Source organism: Pseudorca crassidens, chromosome 13 (genome assembly GCF_039906515.1).
Source record: "Pseudorca crassidens isolate mPseCra1 chromosome 13, mPseCra1.hap1, whole genome shotgun sequence".
Taxonomy (NCBI): domain Eukaryota; kingdom Metazoa; phylum Chordata; class Mammalia; order Artiodactyla; family Delphinidae; genus Pseudorca; species Pseudorca crassidens.
The window spans coordinates 66,868,711-66,890,963 of record NC_090308.1 but is presented as its reverse complement, the minus strand read 5'-3'; the positions used below and the strand labels follow the sequence as shown (position 1 = coordinate 66,890,963).

Here is a 22,253-nt window from a genome sequence, read left to right as displayed (position 1 = left end):
TAGTCAAGGTAGATAAAAGGTGGACAAAAGTGCAGTCACCAAAACCTCTTACAGTATCAGTTATATTTGACTACGGACAGGCAGCTAAGAGCACCTCATACAAGTGCTTTTCATGTATATTTTATTTTTATTTTTTAATAGATCTTTGACTATAATTGCTTCACAGTACTGTGTTAGTTTCTGTTGTACACCGAAGTGAATCAGCCATATGCATACATATGTCCCCATATGCCCTCCCTCTTGCGTCTCCCTCCCACCCTCCCTATCCCACCCCTCTAGGGCATCGCAAAGCACCGAGATGATCTCCCTGTGCTGTGCGGCTGCTTCCCACTAGCTATCTATTTTACACTTGGTAGTGTATACATGTCAATGCTACTCTCACTTCTCCCCAGCTTCCCCCTCCCACCCCGTGTCCTCAAGTCCATTCTCCATGTCTACATCTTTATTCCTGCCCTGCAACTAGGTTCATCAGTACCATTTTTTTTTGATTCCATATATATGCGTTAGAATACAGTATTTTTCTTTCTGATATACTTCACTCTGTATGACAGACTCTGTGACACCTCACTACAAATAAATTTTAGAAAATTTTTTATCCATGTTTTTAAGTGGTATTTTTAAAAAAATCCCACATAGATTATATGGCAAGAGTAGGGAATTATAAAGTATAAAATAACACCAAAAATGGTTAGACTTTGTATACACATTAAAAATTATAATGAATATTCTAACAAAACTAGAGTATTAGTTTTGCTAATTCAGTTACATTTAACATTTTAAGGCCCAAATCTTAAGGTTTACCGACAATGTGAATGTTAATGCTTTTCCTTAAGGTTCTTATGAAATTATATAAATATTTTACGTGTTAAAATAAATTTAAGTAACATTCCATCTCATTTTTAAAATGTAAGAATGCCCTGAAGAGTCAGACCAGTTATACAGCTTATGTCGATTTTGAAAAAAGGTCTTCAACAGAGTACTTTTTCTCAAGGTGTAAAGTAGTATTCCCACGAAGCAGACACCACCTCACAAATGTCATAGGAATGGCTCTTAACTTCCCCCACAAAGAAATCCACTGAATTTTTCTTAGTATTGAAAAAAAAAAAAAAAAAAGGCTATCACTTGAGCCTGGAAGACTATTTTATATTGAGATTTTTGTTGAAATTAGTCAATTTAACAGCATTTTAAGTCTATACTATAAGGAGTAAGCCAAGAAAACTAGAATGTGGTTTTCCTCAATTTCTATGGACACATTTCTAAAAAGCATATAGTTCTTAGGCATTTAGTTCACAGAATTATACTCCTAAATTAGAAAAGTGGTAATTTTGCTTCTTGTTTCAATTACACTTTTTCTGAGAAACTGCTCATCCTACACAAGCTGCAATACATAAGGTCAAACAGTAATAAACATGCAATCAATCCATTTCTAGCACAAAGCACTGATTACTGGCTAGATAGTCTCATCTGGAGAGACTGACCCTTTAAATTTTCTGTCTGCATTCTGAAAGAACCTGAAACCTGACATACCCTAAGATATTCCTGATTTTAATTTGTAACGTTACTAGTTCATAAACTTACAGGTAGGTTGAATATGGTGTTTTGAAACATGTGAACCAAACATATGCTTTAAATCACATAATACATTTAAAAAACAGTAACCATTAACCCACTGAGCATCCATCTATCTCCACAAGTTGATACTATTTCTTTTCATAAATTCAAAATTGTGGTACATTCCTAGAACATAAGATTCAAGAAAGACTAATCATATAACCCTTTCCCCAAAATAAAATAAAAACATTATACCTTTTGGAAAATATTACTGATGTGGTATAGTATGCTATGTATATTTTTAAATTCAGTCTTTCCTCACATGATTCCTTTAAATAAAAAATGGTATTTGTCATTATTGTGAAGTACTGTTTTAACTTGAATGAAGTTCAATCAACCTGGCATATCTAACACTTCTATAAGGGAATATTATATTTCTAAATAGGTTTTTGACTATAGTATCTCTACACTTAATTTGCTTCTTTTCAAAAGATGTACCCAATTTAATTCTATAATCACAGTCAATCCATCAATTACAGTCCATTCACCTTCTCTGTGGGCTGTCCCAGCTCTATTGTGTTCCTGGGATGGGATCAGTGCATTAGGGGCATTCTCTAAGCAGTGGGGGCCAGGCCCTAGCCCAGTCAGGAATGAAGTGCTTACTCCCCCAAGGCTGTCTGTGTGAGGCAATGGGGCCTTGTCTGGGATGCACAAAGCTGTGGTTAATTTGCTTAATTTTAAGAGCATCTTTTTAAAGGTACATGATATAAAATTTCCAGAGGGCCTAAACTGACATGGTTCGATCAATGCCAGAGCTAATGTTATGATCCTAAATACCCTAGTTTCATCAAGGGAGTAATTTAGATGCTAAGTTCATAATCTTCATTTAATACTTAAATTTTTCTAATCAAATATATGAGTTTTGAGAGTAATATCCGTATGTCTCACTGAACCACTGGTCCTTAAAATACCAAGAGTCACGGACTTGTTTGAATATCTAGAGGACCTAGATCTGAAGCTTCGGTTTCATGATACCAGATTAAGATCTCCTGCGTAAGTAGCATGTATTTATTTATACAGATACCCCAAATATTCTACCATCCTGTCTGGAAAACAAATTTAATTTTTAACTCTAAATAAGAAATTACAATTTTAATGTAGTATAGAAGAATTATAAAAGTATTTCTAAACGCTTCTTCCTTTAAACTTCGACTAATTTTGCTTCATGCAATGGAATTGGAATAAAAGCAGAAATTCTTATTTATTTGTAATACAACATCATGTCTTAGAATAGTCGTTATCTCAGATAACATATAAAGTCCTGAAATTAGTTAATATTTTACATTTAAAAATAAACAGCCCAGAGGCACAAGATTAAACCGCAGACTACAGATAAAAAATTTGGCATATTCCCCCATTACGTTTGCAGCTACAAAATACCAGCTGCTACACAGAAATGTGAATTATTCATGGGGAGAAAGAAACCAAGCAGTCATGGTGGCCACCTTTATCTTCTTTGACATTAACTTATCCTCTATGAATCTTGAACAAATGGAGGTAGGCAGTGCCCCTACACCAAACATAGGAAGTACCTGAGTAAATATATTATCTTTACAGGAAATGATCACAGATGTGTGATACATTTGCTTTATTTAACAATCTTACTCTAAGTATCCTCTCTTAAAAGGTCCAAGAAACAATTCTACAGCAGAAGTGAACCCTAGAATAGATGTACCCAGAGGACAATTTTCCAGGGTATCAGCACAACTGCCAATCAATTTCCACTCAGTCACAGAACCCATTTTCACTGAACCCTATAATCATTTCCTTTCCAAATTCTATTCTCTCCTTTTCCTCTCAATATTATCTTAGTTTAGCATATATCTGCCAAAGACTTTTTTCTTCCAAAAAGACAAGCATGGTGATCAGGGAGGGCTGTATGGAGCCCAGCCACCACCCAGCTCCAAAGTGTAATGGTTGTGTGACCTTGTGCATGTCATTTAACCTCTCTGCGTCTCACTTACCTTATCTGCAGTGGTACTGACCTCATAAAGCTGTTGTGATGAGCGAGTAATGTAAAACTTACAGAGCAGTGCCAAGCACATAGTAAATGATCAGAAAGTTTAAACTATTATCATTCCAGTTTTTCCATCAAACCAAACAGTACCCTCCCTAAGCAGCCCAGGGATTACAGTGGAAAACCAAATCAGAGATAAATCGAAGGATTAAGCATGTTCAGAAACACTGCCTTATTAACTTTTTACTAAGATATAATGATTAAATGTAAAGACACTATAATCAACTCCTAATTAGTATTTGGAATAACTACATATATGTGTATGTAAACCCAAACATTTACTTAGAAGATACAAAAAAATCAGTATTTGTCTTGCTCTTTCTTCAGACTGTTCTCTCAATTTTCAATACTGCCACATAATTTTATAACTAAAGTTTTATTACATTTGAACACTTCAAAGAGCTGTAATTTTGAAATAAATTTTGCTATGATTAGAGAAAATCTACTCAGAAAGTACAATATACATGAATTTACGGTACCTGTCCAAATATTACCAGCATATAAATTATTTTGTAAAGTTATTTCTTACACACAGGATGTAAAATGCAAAAAAAAGATGGAATTTGTATTCAGAACAAATAGAAGCAATATTGGCTCCTATATGCTAAAAATATAAGACATATTTTTTTTCTAAAGCACTCTAGATACAAATATTAACTGTATGGGCTGAGAACTTTTAATTTCAATGTAATTCAACAAGGTACACAAGTAGAGCTCTATAAATATATCCCCTATAATAACCATATGCAAAACCATTTTATCACAAATACTACCAAAACCCTCTGAAAAACATAATCTACAAACACATTTTTAAAGAAATTCTTAGTTTTAACAACTACAAAAGCAATGAATATCAATAAAGCTATTTGGCTTAAAAAAATGAAGGGCAGTGTAATGTAAATCCCAATACTGCAAAGTTGTTTTTTGAGGAGGCAGTCTTGAGTTTCTTAATACAAGGTACTAAACATTTCCAAAAATAAATAAGAGTTATTCTATACAGTTTAAAGTCATCAGCTAGAGCTCTAAAAAGAAAAATTAAGCAGTAGATGAAAAGTAGGTATGCAGAATTAACAGTATAAAGTATGATTTTTATACAAAATGTACCACTCTTCAAATGTGTAAGGCTTGATATGAATTTTTGGACTATGAGTGTTGCACATCATTTTTCGTCTCAAACCATTCAAAATTCAGAATTTTTATAACGTTTTGGTATTTCTGAAGTGAATAAATATGGTATAGAATGCAATTTAATGTCAACTTATCTATACTGTTCCACCCAGTAAAAATAAAACCTTTTTTGAGCTCAGGAAAGAATGTATCTTTTGAACACTTGATCTCTCTATAAACTCTACTTCTAGAAATGTCAGAATTTTGTAATATGAACTAATATCCATCAGGAATTGGCCCAAGTTTAAAGAGAAAACAAAAAGGAGACGTAAGATGTCAAATAGTCTTAAGTTTGCCCTATGCGATTATACAGTCATAATTACTTTTTACATGAAAGAAAAGTGCTTTAAAGTAAAAAATACTTTCGTAAAAGTTATTAGTATTATTCTTAACATCCAAGTCTAATTTTCCAAATTAGTTCCATTTCCTTTGAAAAGTACCCTTCTGCCACAATGTAAACAAAAAATGGTCCATAAAATGGGACATTACTCACATCATAATTTGTGGTATGGGCCCTTAAATCGAGACCAAATCTTAACCCAAGATAGAGAGATTTTTATCTCTTGCACATGCCCAAAATAACTAATATCAACTCACTTTTTCTGTAAGCCTTGAAGAATTTTTATTTAACATAACGAGAGGTTTAATAACATATTAAATACTACGTAGCACTCTTCTGTCGCTGTTCACCAACTGTTTTTATGACGGTAACTCCGAGATCTGGAATGCGATCGAAAATGAGAGTGTTTTGCTGTTTGTGCTTTAGTTTCAGAATTGGTATACCCTTTGGGAGATTTACATGGGGATCTTGCTATGGAGTCAGAATGTCTTCCATGTGATCTTGATTTTGTTCCTGAGCTAGTCTGCTTTTGAGGTGAGCTTGATTGTGATTTTCCTATCGACTTGGACCTTTTTTGCAAGGACTTGGACCGTGACCGTCCTCTAGAACCAGAATTCCTTCTTGGGGTTCTTGACTGCCTTGCTGAGGTAGATCGCCTTGGTAGTGATTTGGAGCGAGATTTAGACTGGCTGTAAGAAAATCGCCTGTGTCGGGACCTGCAAACATCCATAATATCAGAGTATATATTTCACACAAAAATACATAATAGGTTAGGAAACAACACTTTCAGGAACTTATATACTTTATATAACATTAGTTATGTTTTTATTGGATAAGCTAAAAGAAACTCTAATTTTATCATGCATGCTTCTGGTTCAAACATAAGTACAAGTTTGTAATATCTGACCAAAAGATTTTGACTTTGCTAGATATCAATGTATCTTATGAGCCAGTTCTGAAAAATATATTTATTTTGCATATTTAGTCTGGGTTACATAATCCTAAGAGGTTAGAAAATCTGAAGGGAAAAAAAAGAAAGAAAGAAAATATTTAAAGCTTATCAAATGTTTATAAAGACATAAACCTAGATGGAGGACTTCTGAATCTTGCCATGACAGAGCAGCTTGTTCTAGACTAATCTTCCCATAGAAAAGAGCTATATAAAAAAGATAGACAACATTTATAAAACAACTGTTAAAAGGCACTGGAGAATTACCAACACAAGCAGAACTCGAGGGGTTATAAGCCATGGCTCTTTTCCTAAGACCATTTTCCAAATGCCAGCATGGCAGACTTGAGCCCAACTAGAAAACAGCTATTGGACTAAGCTGCAGAGACAGAAGTTAGAATTCAGGGCCACGAAAATGGCTAGGACTGGAGACACGAAAATCCCAGAGGTGAGGACACCGCAGGCAACCCCCATCCCCTAAGATCTGCCTACAAGTTCTCCTCAGGTCGCTGGCCATCTTCCAAGTTGCACATGCACAGGATGAGACTCTAAGAGGTCAGCAGAAAACAGCAGCTGGAAGATTTAAGAACTTAGCTGAGCAAGAGGGAGGGGATATGGGGATATATGTATAGCTGATTCACTTTGTTATAAAGCAGAAACACACCACTGTAAAGCAATTATACTCCAATAAAGATGTTAAAAAAAAAAAAGAACTTAGCTGAAATTTTCTCAGATACAGAGTTGCTGTTGAGAGGGCTGGAATTCAAGCCCCCCAAAAGGTCAAGGAGCCTTGAGTGACAACGCAGGCTTTCAATTAAGAAGTCAGAAGGGCCTCATCCTCCAGGTTAAGGGTCATGCCCTAGGAGTAAGTGTAAAGCTGAAATGGATCAGCCTTAACAGTGCCTCAAACCAAGCCTTGACAGGATCAAGGTGATCTGCCAATGCTCTGCCTGCTAGAAGAAAACAGCTTTCTTTGGAGAATCATATCATCCAAAACCTCTATAATCTTTCAACAGTAATGTCCAACATCCAATAAAAAATTATGAGGTAGGGCTTCCCTGGTGGCGCAGTGGTTGAGAGTCTGCCTGCCGATGCAGGGGACACTGGTTCGTGCCCCGGTCCGGGAGGATCCCACATGCCGCGGAGCGGCTGGGCCCGTGAGCCATGGCCGCTGAGCCTGCACGAACGGAGCGTGTACAACGGGAGAGGCCACAACAGTGAAAGGGGCCCGCGTACCACAAAAAAAATAAATAAATAAATTATGAGGTATGTGAAAAACAGAAAAAAATGACTAAAAGCTAAGGAAAATAAAACGAAAGAGACCCAAAATAATTTGGATATTGGCATTATTCAGAAAATAATTTTTTAAATTACTATGATTAATATGTTCAAGAAAATAAGGGAATTCCCTGGCATTCCAGTGGTTAGTACCCTGAGCTTCCACTTCAGGGGGCCCAGGTTTGATCCCTGGTCAAGGAACTAAGATCCCACAAGCCATGTGGCACAGCCCAAAAAATACAAAAAAAAAAGAAAAGAAGAGGAAAAGACAAAGAAATAAAAAAGATGGGGAATTTAAACAATACTGGAATCTATAAAAAGAATCAAATGGACATTTTAGAACCAACAACATGATATTCGAACTTAAAAAAGTCATTAGATGGATTTAATAGCAGTCTAGATACAGCAGAAGTAAGAAATAGCAAACTGGTTATTAGAAAAATATTATAGTGAAACACAATGAGAAAAGAAGTTTTAAGAAATCCAGAACAGAGCATAAGAGTTATTTGGTACATACTCATGTGGCCTAAGGGAAAAATTGAATAAGGTACAAGCAATGTTTGAAGAGATGATGGCCTAGAATTTTCCAAAACTAATGAAAGGCATAATAACTCACAATTTCAAGGAACTCAGTAAACCTCAGGTAGAATAAATACAAAGAAACCTATGCTGGGCATGTCACAGTGAAATTGCTGAAAACCAAAGTCAGAGAAAAATCTGAAAATCTGCTAGAGAACAGTAGACACATTACCTTCAAAGGAGCAACATTAAGACTGACTGTGGATATCAGAACAATGGAATGACATTATTAAAGAAAGAAAAAAACTTCCCGCCAACTTATAACACTATCTTCAGCAAAAATATCTTTCAAAAATGAATATAAAGATGTTTTCAGACAAACTGAGTGAATTCACTGCCATTAGACTTGTACTCTAAGAAACGGTAAAAATGCTTCAATATGAAGGAAAATAATCCCAGGTAGAAGCATGGAACTACAGGAAGGAACAAAGAACACTGGAAAGTATAAACATATTGATGTAGAATATATTTTAGAATAAAAGCACAGTCTTTTATTTTATTTTAATTTTTTTAAAAGCACAGTTTTTTAGAAATTGTTTCATTCCTATTGTAGATAGTTGCAGAAAACAAAATGGGAAAATTGTCCTTGGGGAAAAAAAATTCTAACGTAAGAAAGAAAAAGGATGCATATAAACACTACTACATATAAAATAGATAACCAACAAGGACCTACTGTATAGCACAGGGAACTACACTCAATATTTTGTAATAACCTGTAAGGGAAAATAATCTGAAAAAGAATATATATATATATAAATGAATCACCGTGCTGTACATCTGAAACTAACAGAACACTGTAAATCAACTACACTTCAATAAAACTTAAAAAAAAAGGATGCTATATTTGGACTAGGGGCCAGTTTAACATTCTTCAGGAATATTTAGGAGTATATACACATTCACTGACACAAATTTAACAAAGATTTATGGAATATCTGAGTAAGGGACTACTGATAAATGCTAGGGATATTAAGCATTAAGACAAAAGTCCTTGCTCCACAAAGAGTTCACAGTCTAATGATAGCAGCAAACTAGTTTTTTCCCACATCCACTAAAGGCAAAAGCAGTGACCTCTTTTTATCTAAGGTAATACAACACATACATTGAATATATTTATAGTACATGTTAGACTTATCTATATATTGACCCATACACATACACACACATACAATCTGATCCTTATGAAACTTAAAAGCTGGGTAAGATTTGCATTCTCTATAATACAACTTTACAAATAAAAAACACTGAGGTCAGAGAGGTTAAGCAACGGTCTTATAACTAGAACAGAGCAGAACAGCATTGTCTTACAAGAAAATGTGGTTTTTTCTTTTTTTTTTTTTTTGGACGCTCTGCATGCAGGATCTTAGTTCCCCGACCAAGGATCAAACCCAAGGCCCCCTGCAGGGGAAGTAAGGAGTCTTAACCACTGTACCACCAGGGAGTCCCCGTTCTTTCTATTCCTGATACGCCATGATGACTGGGATAACTGACAGACTTCTTTTTGTTTTTTCTCCAGCCAAGTAGTATACTGCCACTAGAAGGCAGAAAATGCTGTGAATGTTCTGGTTAATCAAGGCTCTAACACATTTGGAAACTGCTTATATTCTTAATGAATCAGATGGGCAATTTTTTCCTTTTCTTTTAAAACTAAGTCTTTTTCACCAAGGCCAGTAGATATTATTCAATAAATTAGGGCAGTGCTGCTTTAGATACAATATTACATCTACTTTGATTTTTGGTTTATTAACCATTCATTAATTTATAGTAATGTGAACTGTTGAACATCACTTTCTTACTATTCATGTCCTTCATGAAGCCAGAGGCAGTACCATTGGTACTGGTGTGACTTTCCTATACACATGGCATGTAAAATTTCTTAATTTGTTCCCACATTTTACGTTCTATAAATGTAACTTGTATTTGAGTGTATCAGTGTCAAAATCTCAAATCATCAGTAGGAAAATGGCTATCCCTTAGCCATGGAACAAAATGGATTATTCTCCACAGACACAAGGGAGGTTTATATTCTTATACTATCAAAGTATGATAAAAAGAATCAAATTCCAGAACACAGTATGACTGTTCCTAAATATTTCTTTACCAATCTTGGTGATGGCTCAATCCTGACCTGGGTTCTTCTGGCTTATAAAAGGAGCTTGGGCTTCCCTGGTGGTGCAGTGGTTGGGAGTCCGCCTGCCGATGCAGGGGACGCAGGTTCATGCCCCGGTCCAGGGGGATCCTACGTGCCGCGGAGTGGCTGTGCCCGTGGGCTGTGGCCGCTGCGCCTGCGCATCCGGAGCCTGTTGCTCCGCGGCGGGAGAGGCCGCAGCGGTGAGAGGCCCGCGTACCACAAAAAAAAAAAAAGGAGCTTAAGGCTTCCTTCTACTTGCATGCCTCCCTCAGAATGAGCCAAAATCAAAGCATTTGATTCATACCCAAGGAGAGGGACCGAGCTGACATGTAAGTTTCTAGGGCTCTGAAGAGGCCACATCTTCTAGTAATCAAGATTCTTGGATATTTCTCTGTTCCTATCTTTTCTTTCCACTTGGCTGGAGGGACTGGAGCCAGGCCACTTCACAGTCTTGTTTTTAGAACTAGGGACTTGGGGCAAGGACTCTCTGTCTAGCTCTGGTACATATATCCTATGTTGGGCTTTTCCCTGTCTAGGCTCTTGGAGTTGAGGAATGGAAGGACTGGAGTGAAAGTGAGCAGTTCTGCAGATCATTTTTGATTTGAGGCTATGTCGTCAGGGGACAGCATAGGGGTACAACATATGGCCCAGGAAAGCCAACTCTTTTTCTTTCTTTCTTTTTTTTTGGCTGCACAGCTCAGCATGTGGGATCTTAGTTCCCCAACCAGGGATCAAATCCTCGCCCCCTGCAGTGGAAGCACAGAGTCTTAACCACTGGACCACCAGGGAAGTCCCCAGGAGAGCCAACTCTTATTACTCATAGAAAGAGGATACTAGTGTAAACGCTGATCATTCTTCAAGGACAGAATTCACCTTAAAATTCTACATGCCTATAAAAAAAATCACAGCATTAAAACTCAAGATAAATAGTGCCTAAGTGTTTAGGAATTCAGGCATGCTAGTACAATTTCAGTTATTACTTAAATAGCTTCACCAAGTAATTAATTTCCATTGTGATTTACTATTATTCTAACAGAAACAAACTCCTAGCAGGCAAAATAGATAACTTGCAAATATCTTTTTCTGAAAAATCTACCACTTTTATGTCTTCTTCCTACAATACTACCATACTTGGAATATATTCTTGAAAATAATTTGCCTTTTATAAATATATTGATTTACATTAACTTTAGTCAACTTCCTTTCACAGTGATTACACTGTATTTCTTATGAGTTTTTAATCATAAGACTTCAAGATTCTTAATCTGGGGGTTCATTTAGGAAAATTTTATTTTTTTTAAATCCTCATTTTATTTGTCAAGTATACTTTTTTTTTTTTTTTTTTTTTTTTTTGCGGTACGCGGGCCTTTCACTGTTGTGGCCTCTCCCGCCGCGGAGCACAGGCTCCGGACGCGCAGGCCCAGCGGCCATGGCTCACGGGCCCAGCCGCTCCGCGGCATGTGGGATCTTCCCGGACCAGGGCACGAACCCGTGTCCGCTGCATCGGCAGGCGGACTCCCAACCACTGTGCCACCAGGGAAGCCCAAGTATACACTTTTTAATTTTTCGTTTTTTCCTCAGTATATATTATCTTTCTACTAAAAAGGTTAAAGTTAAGTCTGTCATGAAATGAAAACACTGGAAAGTATCTAATAAACCCAAGTTAAAATAACAATACATGACAAACAGAGAAGAGCATATCCTTCTACAAAAGTTGTTTCTTTTATGTATATTAAATAAAATGATTCTGGTGGCCTGTTTTTGAAAACTCTTTAATTTTGTACTCACTCTTTAAGGCTATCAGACCGCCGCCTATTTCTTCCCCATGAAGAACTCCTACTTCGAGTTCTCCTTTGGCTGGGGCTTCTTGATCTCCTGTGATCACTTGGAGAACAAGGGTGACGTTCTTTTGATTTCATTTGGCCTGGTGCTAGAATATGAAGTTCAAGATTTATAATTCATTACCTGAAAACCTCAATAAATAACCACTCAATAAATAAACTACTCGAATAGTATTTTCGGAAAGAATTTTAAATTAAAAAAATCAGTCATTGCTGAAATTCATTCTGCTAAATAAACAAGATCCACTATTTAGTCACACTTACTTTTGCGATCACCTTGTGCAAACTGTATTTCAATCTGACGGCCACATACCCACTTTCTATTGAGGTTATAAAGAGCATCTTCAGCATCACGAACATCTTCAAATATGACTAGCTGTTAAGGACACTTTGAACATCAGATATCAAATAAAAATATTATTTTTAAAGAATTATTTACATGTGACATGAAATTATTAGGAAAACACGCTCAAGTTATTAAGCTCACATCTCTAATATAATATGAATAATCAGAAAAAAAGTCACTTATTATCAAAACAAATGCCCCATTATGATTCAGAAGAGTGAATCTAAAAATAAAAACAGAAACAAATCTCTATATTTTTAATGTATACATCAGTGTAGCTGTAGTATGCATGTATAATTAGAAACATGTTATGAGAAAAAGATAAGTCCAACATTGGCTAGTATTATCAAATAAACTGTTTAGGACTCACTCCCTTCTGTTAGGTAAAAGATTTATCAGGTTTTTCACTGAAAAAAAATCAGCATGCAGAAATCTTTATTCTGAAATTAAAATTACTCTTTCATTAAAAGGCTTTTTAAATTAATTTAGGAGAAATTACTTATAAACAAAAGTGCACACATATAAGTGACCTAAAACATATATTCAAAACTGATTTGGTTCTTTAAAAATGATATTTAACTTTGAACCTACTGCTTTAAAATACCTTTATGTTTTTATTATTTGGGATATGATTATAAAAGATATAAACAATCTGCAAATATCTGGAATTACATATATTGATTCCTAATACCCCACTAAACTCCCTTATATATATAAATTATATATTAAACCTAAATAAATGGAAACAAATTATATAAAACGACTAAATAGTTGTATTTCAGGAGGTTGTTGCTGGATTAACTTTTTTAAAAATAGAAAACAGAAAAAGCTCAAGTAATGCAATACAAAATGAGACTTTGGCAATTACCTCAATGTCACTTGATCTTGAACCTTGACCTTTATTCTTTAGGGCTTGCAAGATGGACTTTATAAGAGACGCAGAACCAACAACATCAGACTTGGCTTTGATTCTGGAACTCTGAGTAAATGTAGGAAAGCCGAAGTCTCAACCTGGTGTTGGCTTTGTCTTTTGCTTGATAAAGACTTCCCCTCTTCCAGGTCTTTATATCTGTGTCCACCCTCCCTCTTTACTCCTTGATGCTTGAACTTTAGGTGCCTTTTGTCTCGCCTGCTCGGTTTATGCTTGGATTCTAGCTAACAGGTTGGTTCAAACTGAGGGGCGCTTGCCAGCTACTGTGGACTGCTTTAGATTTTCTGAGATAAAGAAATAAACACATTTAATTAGGCAGTATTAATCTCATAAAATATACTCCTGAGTACATATATGTATATGCAAATGTATGTAGTCTATTCACATGCACACAGTAAAATAAAGGATATTGAACATAAGCAAATCCTCTCGGGCGGCGAGTGTAGAAGTCAAGTGGAATGTAAACGTCTACTATAGGGCCATATCGACCAAACTCACGGCGCAAGTCCTCAGGCCTGAAGTGTTTTAGAAATAAGGTAAAGAAATATGAATAGCTGGATTAAAATATTTTGCCTACAGAAATCCAGTTGAAACCTTCAAAAGAAAGTATATTATATGGACTAGCATTATCTAAAATTGTCTCTCACAGGAATCACCCAGGATTTAGCAAAGAAGGAAAAAATAAAGAAAATAACGAATTCTCAGGTCTCATTTTTGGAGATTCTGATTCATGACATCTGGAAATCTGTACTTTTACAAGCAGTGGGCTTTTATGCTTAGTCAGGTTGAGGAAACACTAACCGAGGACATCCACTTTTTTTTTGCTTTTTTTAATTGAAGTATAGTTGATTTACAATACTGTGTTAGTTTCAGGTGTATAGCACAGTGATTCAGAGTGTGTATATATGTATGTGTGTGTGTGTATATATATACATTCCTTTTCAGATTCTTTTCCCTTATAGGTTATTACAAAATATTGAGTACAGTTCCCTGTACTATACAATATAGGTCCTTGTTGGTTACCTATTTTATATATAGCATATCCACTTCTGAAAGTTACTCCTATTACAAGACTTTTCAATTGTCAATATACAGAGAGTTCTATTAACTCATTAAGAACACATTCATCTCACTATAATTTCACATTTTATGTTCATTGTTTTCAGATAGCAAGAATTAGATTCTAAAGAAGTCCTAAAATTATTTCTCAGGCTTTAAAGAAAAATGGTTGCTTTACTAGTAAACATAAAGCAAAAATAACTACCATAATCTCAAATTTGACAAGTATTTTTGAGTCACTTATATGCTTTCTACTGTGATAGGTACTAAAGAGGGGACACCAAAGAAATACATGGCATAATATTTGTCTTCATGGAGCTACAATTTAACTGAAGAGATAAAATACTTAGCATTAATAGTTGACAGTTGTAATGCATTTATAAATTCCCATAACAACAGATGTTTACAGATGAGGGCACAGACAAGTGAACTCACCTAAGGTCACGAAGCCAGCCAGCAACAGAGCTGGAAGCAAACTCCCACAGTCTGACACTAATCTGGGTTTGTAACCACTCTACCCTGCTGCCTCGTGGAGATCTTAGAGATTCAAAATCAAGCTATGAGCACAAAACACGGCTCAGAAGATATAAGAGTATTTCAAAACATATTGTGTAGAAAAAAGACCCTAAGATGACTGCAAAGCTTCTACCTTGGGTAAATGAAAGAAAGATGGTGTCCATGATAAAAATTAGATAGCTGGAAAAGACAGTTCAATATAAGAGGGAGGAGAGGCAAAAGAAGAAACTTTCAGGGTTAGAAATGCCAAATCTGAGGTGATGGTGGAATATCTGTAAGAATTCTGTAAGCAACTGAAAACGGTGACTATACGAATTATATTAGTTATTATATTAGTTATATTAGTTATTTTCTTTTCAAGACTAGAAGTCAGTGATTAATGCTAGAGATTGGATTTAGGAGTTATTACATAAAGATTCAACTAACACTGACTAAGTAGCCACTATATACCAGGCAGTGCCGGCAATATTATGACAAACTTTATTATATTTTTACTATTTATTATATTTATTTCATTTAATACTCAATATAACATGTTTAATTGTCTGCCTTCTCTGAGAGACTATTAACTTTAGATTTAGAGGACAGTGATAATGTCTTTTTTCTTCTGTTTATTCATTCAACAAATACTTATTGAATATGTACTATGGGCCAGGCTCTAGGAATATGATAGAGAACAAGAAAAACACAATTCCTGCTCCCATAAAACATACACTACAGGGTAAAGATTCTCAACCATTCCTGAATATTGCAATCATCTGTGAAGGAGATATTATAGAAACAGGCATTCCAGCTTGATGCATTAATCTTTGACCTAATTCGTGCTTCCCATGGTGAGCCCCAGTTATGTTTAAAGTTTTTAAAGGTTTCATAGGCAATTCTGAGGCTCAGGATTGAGAATCGCTTCTAAAGCAGGTGTCTTCACTAGTGTATCTCAGTACCTAGCATAGTTGCTTGGCACACAGTAGGCGCTCAGTATGCATCTGCTGTATTAATGAGCAAAGAACACATTGTTACCATTTAATAGTCAAGGAGACAGAGTGAGAGCAGTCACCTTGCCCAGAGGTACACACAGCCAGTAGCAAAGCTAGTATTCAAATAAATGTCTTAGGAGGCAACCAATTCCATTAACCAAATATGAGTGGCTGACAGAAGAGGATCCTAGATAATATAAAAGAGGCTGGAGCAGTGTGTGTGTCACAGAGGCTTAGAATCCCAGAAGTCTGAAGGAACAAATCTCAAAAGAGCTGGTTCTCTTTCATTGTCTCCACTCCCTCACCTGTGAGCTGTTGTTTTGTTTTCATTTATTTTTGCATTTTTGGTGTGATCTATTTTGACATTCAGAAATGTATAGACATAATAAACACCCATGTATCTACCAACAAGATTTATTATATCTCAACACTTGCCCTATTTGCTGTAATTTTTAGTATTTTTTAAGAAATATTACATCCTCCTACCTTAGAAACAACCGTTGGTGTTCCTCATTCCTCTGCATAACTTTGTATTTCTACTGCAAATGCACATAAATGGTATCAAACTATCTGTAAAATTCTCTACCTTTCCTTCTCTTCCCTTGAGATTTCTCCATGTAGCTCTAGTTCACTCATTTTAACTCTGTATTGGTATGGTTATGAATAAACCACAATTTATTCATACATCTTTCTGTGGATGAACATTTTAAAATGCTTCTTTTTTAAACTGCAAACTGTGCTAGAGCGCACATTGTGATGCGTGTGCTTCCTAGAGCTCTTCAGAGTTCTCTGGGATGTACCACTAGCTATGCAACTGATGGGTTGGAGAGTACAAATATCTTCAGCTTCATTACATGCTCTCCCCAAAGTAGCCAAATCCACTTAAACTCCTCAAGACATGCATCAGAATTTCTAAGGATCCAACTCCTCACTAACATCTTTTACTCCTTGCCATTCTGAAGGATATAAAGTGAATGTGTATCTCATTATTTGAATTTTAATTTACCTAAACACCAGTGAGGTGCAACATCTTTACATGCTTATGGGTCATTTATTCCAGGGCAGAATTTCTGGGTTTTTAGAGAGGATGTATATATTTAATTTCTATGGAAGAGCCAAACAGTTCTGCAAAGTGGTTGCACCATTTTATACTGCCACCACCAACATGTAAGTTTCAGTTGTGCCAATCTTTGTCAACACTTGGTATTGTCAGTCTTTTTAATTTTAGCCATTCAAGTGGGTGTTAAGTGGAATCTCACTGTGGTTTTAATTTGCATTTCTGCAACAACAAATGATGCTGAGCACTTTTTCATGTGCTAAATGGACATTCGGATATTTTTCTCTTGAAAGTGTGAGTTTTTTGCCCATTTTTAATAATAACATCTGTCTTTTTATTATTGAGTTGTAAAAGTGCATTATTATTCTGAGAAAAAGTCCTTTGTGAGATACATGTTTTGTGAATATTTTCTCCCAGTCTTTGGCTTGCCTATTTACTTTCTTAATGCTATTTTTTAATGAACAGAAATTTTCATTTTGGAGAAATCTATCAATATTCCTTTTTCTTTTATGGTAATTACTGTCTTTGTTCTATAAGAAATCTCTGCCTATCCCCAAGTCATGAAGATATTCTCCCATGCTTTCTTCTACAAGCTTTACAGTTTCATCTTTTACATTTCAATTGATGATCCAGTTCAAATTACGTGAAGTAGAGGCTGCAGCACATTTTTTTCATAAAATTAGTACATACATCCAGTTGTTACAACACCATTTGTTGAAAAGACTTTCCTTTCTCTAATGGCTTTAGTGCCTTTGTCAAAGATCAAATGACTCTATATGTATGGATTATTTATGGACCCTCTATTCTGTTCTACTGATATATTTGTCTATCCTTAGGCCAATATCAAACTGTTTTGAGTACTGTAACTTTTTAGTAAATCTTTAAGTCAGGTAGTATAAATCTTCCAGCTTCAATGACCTTTTTCAAAATTATTTTGGCTATTCTAGATCCTTTGTATATTAATATATTTTAGAATTAACTTGTTAGTCTCTATTTTTTAAAAAGCATTTGAGCAGGAGTGCCTTGAATCTATAATCAATTGGGACTGAACTGATAATAAAATTTCATCTTTCAATCTAAGAACAAAGTATATCTATCAATTTATGTTGGTCTTTGATCTCTCTTGGCAACGTGTTATAGTCTCCTTCAATGCAAAGGTTTTTACGTGTTTTTTTGTGAAACTTATTCCTATGTTTTTATGTTTTTTTTTTTAAATAAATTTATTTATTTATAGCTGCGTTGGGTCTTCATCATTGGGTCTTCGTTGCTGCGTGCAGGCCCTCTAGTTGTGGCAAGTGGGGGCCACTCCTCGCTGCGGTGCGCGGGCCTCTCATCGCAGTGGCTTGTCATTGCTCTAGGCGCACGGGCTTCAGTAGTTGTGGCACGTGGGCTCAGCAACCATAGCTCGTGGGCTCTAGAGCGCAGGCTCAGCAGTTGTGGTGCAGGGGCCCAGTTGCTCCGCGGCATGTGGGATCACCCCAGACGTGGGATCAAACCCGTGTCCCCTGCACTGGCAGGCAGACTCCCAACCACTGCGCCACCAGGGAAGTCCCACCTAAGTATGTTTTTAATACTAAGATAAATGGAATTAAATTTTTTTTCATTATTTGTTTGCTGTTAGTATACAGAAATAGAATTTTCACTAAGTTTACCTCATATCCTAATAACTCACTGAAACTCATTACTAGTTACTATAGCTTTATGTAAACAAACATGTCACCTAAGAATAGGGACAGGTTTTACTTTTACCTTTATAATTTTTATGTCTTTTTTTTCTTGCCTTGTTGCATTGGTTAGGACTTGCAATAAAATGCTAAATAGAGGTTGTGAGAGTGGACATCCTTGTCTTATAAGAGGAAAGCATTCAGTTTCATCATTAAGTATGTTATTGGCTATAGGTTTTTCACAGATGTCCTTTATTAAGCTGAGGAAGTTCCCTTCTCTTCCTAGTTTGCTGAGACTTCTTATCATGAATCTCGCTGGATTTTGTTTAATGCTTTTTCTACATGACCACTGATATCAATATTAATGTAGCCTCATACACACTGTAACCAAAGAATGCTATTAAGTATATCCAAGAGAAGTACTTAATGGGTACTCCCCAACCTAACATAATGGTAAAAGCATCAAAGTGAGAATGTTTTGAGATTTCGACATTACTTTGTTCCAACAGAAAACTGTATCTGACATTAAAAAGATTACTGTACACAAAATGCCAAGATTTAAAATTAATATTCTTCCTGGTCCACATCTTACTTCACCAGTGAAGAGAAACATAACACAAATTATAAAATTTTAAAATCTTTCTTTAGTTCTTGTGCTCAATTTCATTCCTAACAAATTTAATGCTAACCTATAATGTGTTTTAATGTCTTGTGCTTTATCATATGTATTAAAATGGCCACTTCAAAGAAACATTTAAAATAAAATTTGGCTTTGTTATAAAACTAACATTAAATAAAATATGAAAACAAGATAAAGAAAACCACTCAGGCTTCCCTGGTGGCGCAGTGGTTGGGAGTCCGCCTGCCGATGCAGGGGACGCGGGTTTGTGCCCCGGTCCAGGAAGATCCCACATGCCGCAGAGCGGCTGGGCCCGTGAGCCATGGCCACTGAGCCTGCGCGTCCGGAGCCTGTGCTCCGCAACAGGAGAGGCCACAGCAGTGAGAGGCCCGCGTACCGCAAAAAAAACAAACAAAAAAAAAAGATAAAGAAAACCACTCAAAGGGATTTCTTTCCAGGATCATTTTCTATAAGATATATATAGATTTTCCCTTCATTTTCTTATGTAATTGAATTCAAACTGTATTTATAATTTTATACCCTGTTTGTTTTAACATATATCCCAATGATTTTCTTTATAAGCATACCAAATGTTAAAGCTAATTTAAAACGTGTCTAGGGGGCTTCCCTGGTGGCGCAGTGGTTAAGAATCCGCCTGCCAATACAGGGGACACGGGTTCGAACCCTGGTCTGAGAAGATCCCACATGCCATGGAGCAACTAAGCCCGTGCACCACAACTACTGATCCTGCGCTCTAGAGCCTGTGAGCACGTGCCACAACTACTGAAGCCCATGTGCCTAGAGCCTGTGCTCTGCAACAAGAGAAGCCACTGCAATGAGTGAGGCCCACGCACCGCAACAAAGAGTAGCTCCTGTTCGCCTCAACTAGAGAAAGCCCACGCGCAGCAACAAAGACCCAACACAGCCAAAAATAAAATTAATTAATTATAAATAAATAAATAAAATGTGTCTAGGTGTCATATTGCTAGTTAACTTAGACTATATGCCACCTTGTACAAAAAAAACTATTAATTAAGGTTACATGTGATGATTCTACTTTCATAACATTACTCAACAGCTGTGCAGTTTTAGGAAAGATACTTAATGTCTCTAAATCTCAGATTCTTATCTGTTATATAAGGTTACTGAAAATTTAATAAGATAACATAGTACAGTTTTTAGTACAGTGCCCGGTATACAGTGAGTACTCAACAAATGTTAGCGATTATTATAATTTCATTAATACAAACCTCCTAGATTTTGACTGTCCCCCAGTGGCAGTGATAGAAAGTCGTGAAAAAAATGGAAAAGGAAATCAATAAATCTCAATTATCAGTCTTGATTATCTAGATCAGAGGTCATGTGTCACATGTGTATATGTTTTGTTTGGCCTACACAATGTTTAAACATTTAAAACAAGTCCAAATGTCTATACAGCAGTTATCAGCTGAAGCTTGGTAGCAGTCACTGTCCCGCTGAGATGGCACATGTTCTTTTTCATTTGCCAGGGTCCATACCATCCTACTGTCCCTTAACGTGACATCTTCACTCATTCATATTACCCTGGCTGGCCCCTGTGGCCATTAGAATTGGAAACCTTTCATTTTTTTGTAGGCACACTGGAGAGGCTTGATCTTATTCAGTATTCAAGTGGTCTGTTTAACTGTGGGAATTGTTTTAATCTTACCCAAGTTATAAATTTTGCTTGTTTTCTATGTAATATATTGATTAAACAGGTTGAGAGAAGAAATGTAAACACAGGCATCTTTAGGATGTTAAAGTATATTAACTCACAGTTTACAGTTGTGACACATATATATAATAGCAGGGATCAAATTTTTTAAAAAGACCTAACATTTACTTCTCAAAGGTAAATTATGATGATTACTCCTGATGGCTCTGGAGTCAAGCGCTCCAATATGTTTCCAGCTGTGAAGCCCCAGGTAAGTCATTAACACGCTGACTTGCAGCTTTCCCTTATGTACAATAAGATAATCCTGCATACCTATAAAGTTTGGGATGGTGCTGGAGAGTAAATTAAGCAAGCCCAGTGATACGAAAATGTCTATTATTTTAGACATTTATCAAAATGTCCACCCGCCCCGGCATTCCTCTGGCCCCTATTAAGAGAGAAAGACACTGTTATAAGAAGTCATTCCTTAACATCTATGTTCAGGTACTATGTAGACAGAATTCTCCAAAGAGGGGCGGGTGGTTTGAGTGCATCAGAACCGACCAGGGAAGTCTATCCAAACCGTTATGATGGGTGTTTATATTGCACTCAGAACTTTAAAGAAAAACACAGAAATCTCATCCACTGAAGTTATCCTTTGTATATAGTATAAAACTGTGCAACGAATAAAATTTAACCAGCACCACCTGTAAGTAGACCAGACTACCGACTACAGGCAAAGGGAATCGTAAGGCCCAAGGTACGCATTATTCCGTAACGCGTTCTCACCATCCCCAATTCCTTCCCATTTAGGAGGCAAGATGCGCGGCTTTATCCCGGTACAGCGACAAAGGGGCGAGACCCAGGCACCCACCCGAGGAACACTGAGGGCCAGAGGTGGGGAGGGACCGGCTCCCGGGCAAGAGTCAGCCGGCGCTCCGCCGGTTCTCGCGGTGGGGATGGGTACCGGCCCGCCGCCCAGGTGCCGGGGGCGGTCAAGCGCTACGGGGCCCGGAAGCGGGGCCGCAGCGGGGCGGAACGCCGGCCGGGAGGGCGGAGGCGCGAGTCCCGCCCAGGCCCCGAGTAGCCCGAGGGCTCCCGCCGGTCCCGGGAAGGGCTCCTCCGCGGAGCGCCCCGGCCCAGCCGGCGGGGAGGTGCTAGGCAGACCCGCGGGCCGCCGCCGGGCTCCGCCCCGCGGCCGTTACCCGCCCCTCCCCCGCGCCCCAACCTGAGGCGGCACCGCCGCTCACCTGGTGGCGTCCGCGACGTTCCTGACGAACAGGGAGGTGTTGGGGGGCCTCGTGTAGCGAGACATGACCGCTTCCTCCGTTCCCTCCGGGTCTGCCCGTGGCCGCCGGGCTCGCTCCGTCTCCTGCTGCCGCCGCAGCCAAAGCAGCTCCGCCGGCCCCCGGCGCGACCCCCTCCCCTCCGCCTCGGCCCCGCCAGCGCGCAGCCGCAGAGGCGGGCGCGGGGGAAGCGCTGTGCGGCGCGAGTCAGTCTGT

At 37.4% G+C, this 22,253-nt stretch overlaps 1 protein-coding gene and 1 long non-coding RNA gene across 6 annotated transcripts in view; one reads left to right on the top strand and one right to left on the bottom strand.

Annotated features, from left to right (window-relative positions):
- LOC137204748 (uncharacterized) overlaps nucleotides 1-22,253 on the top strand; it is a 54,449-nt gene that overhangs the window by 11,983 nt on the left and 20,213 nt on the right. The gene's annotated exons all lie outside the window — the stretch shown is intronic.
- SRSF12 (serine and arginine rich splicing factor 12) lies at nucleotides 1,808-22,230 on the bottom strand. Of its 5 annotated transcripts, none has more exons than XM_067702594.1 (5): nucleotides 22,002-22,230; nucleotides 13,601-13,705; nucleotides 12,178-12,281; nucleotides 11,861-12,002; nucleotides 1,808-5,851 (listed from the first exon to the last, which is right to left on the bottom strand). In XM_067702594.1, exons 1-5 carry the CDS (start codon nucleotides 22,064-22,066, stop codon nucleotides 5,482-5,484), a joined length of 786 nt encoding a protein of 261 aa, XP_067558695.1. In that variant the 5' UTR covers nucleotides 22,067-22,230; the 3' UTR covers nucleotides 1,808-5,481. The 5 variants fall into 5 exon arrangements, with proteins under 5 accessions (XP_067558695.1, XP_067558696.1, XP_067558697.1 ...); XM_067702595.1 differs by lacking the exon at nucleotides 13,601-13,705 and adding an exon at nucleotides 13,128-13,474 and having other exon boundaries at nucleotides 12,178-12,301; nucleotides 22,002-22,220; XM_067702596.1 differs by lacking the exon at nucleotides 13,601-13,705 and adding an exon at nucleotides 13,128-13,474 and having other exon boundaries at nucleotides 12,178-12,289; nucleotides 22,002-22,220.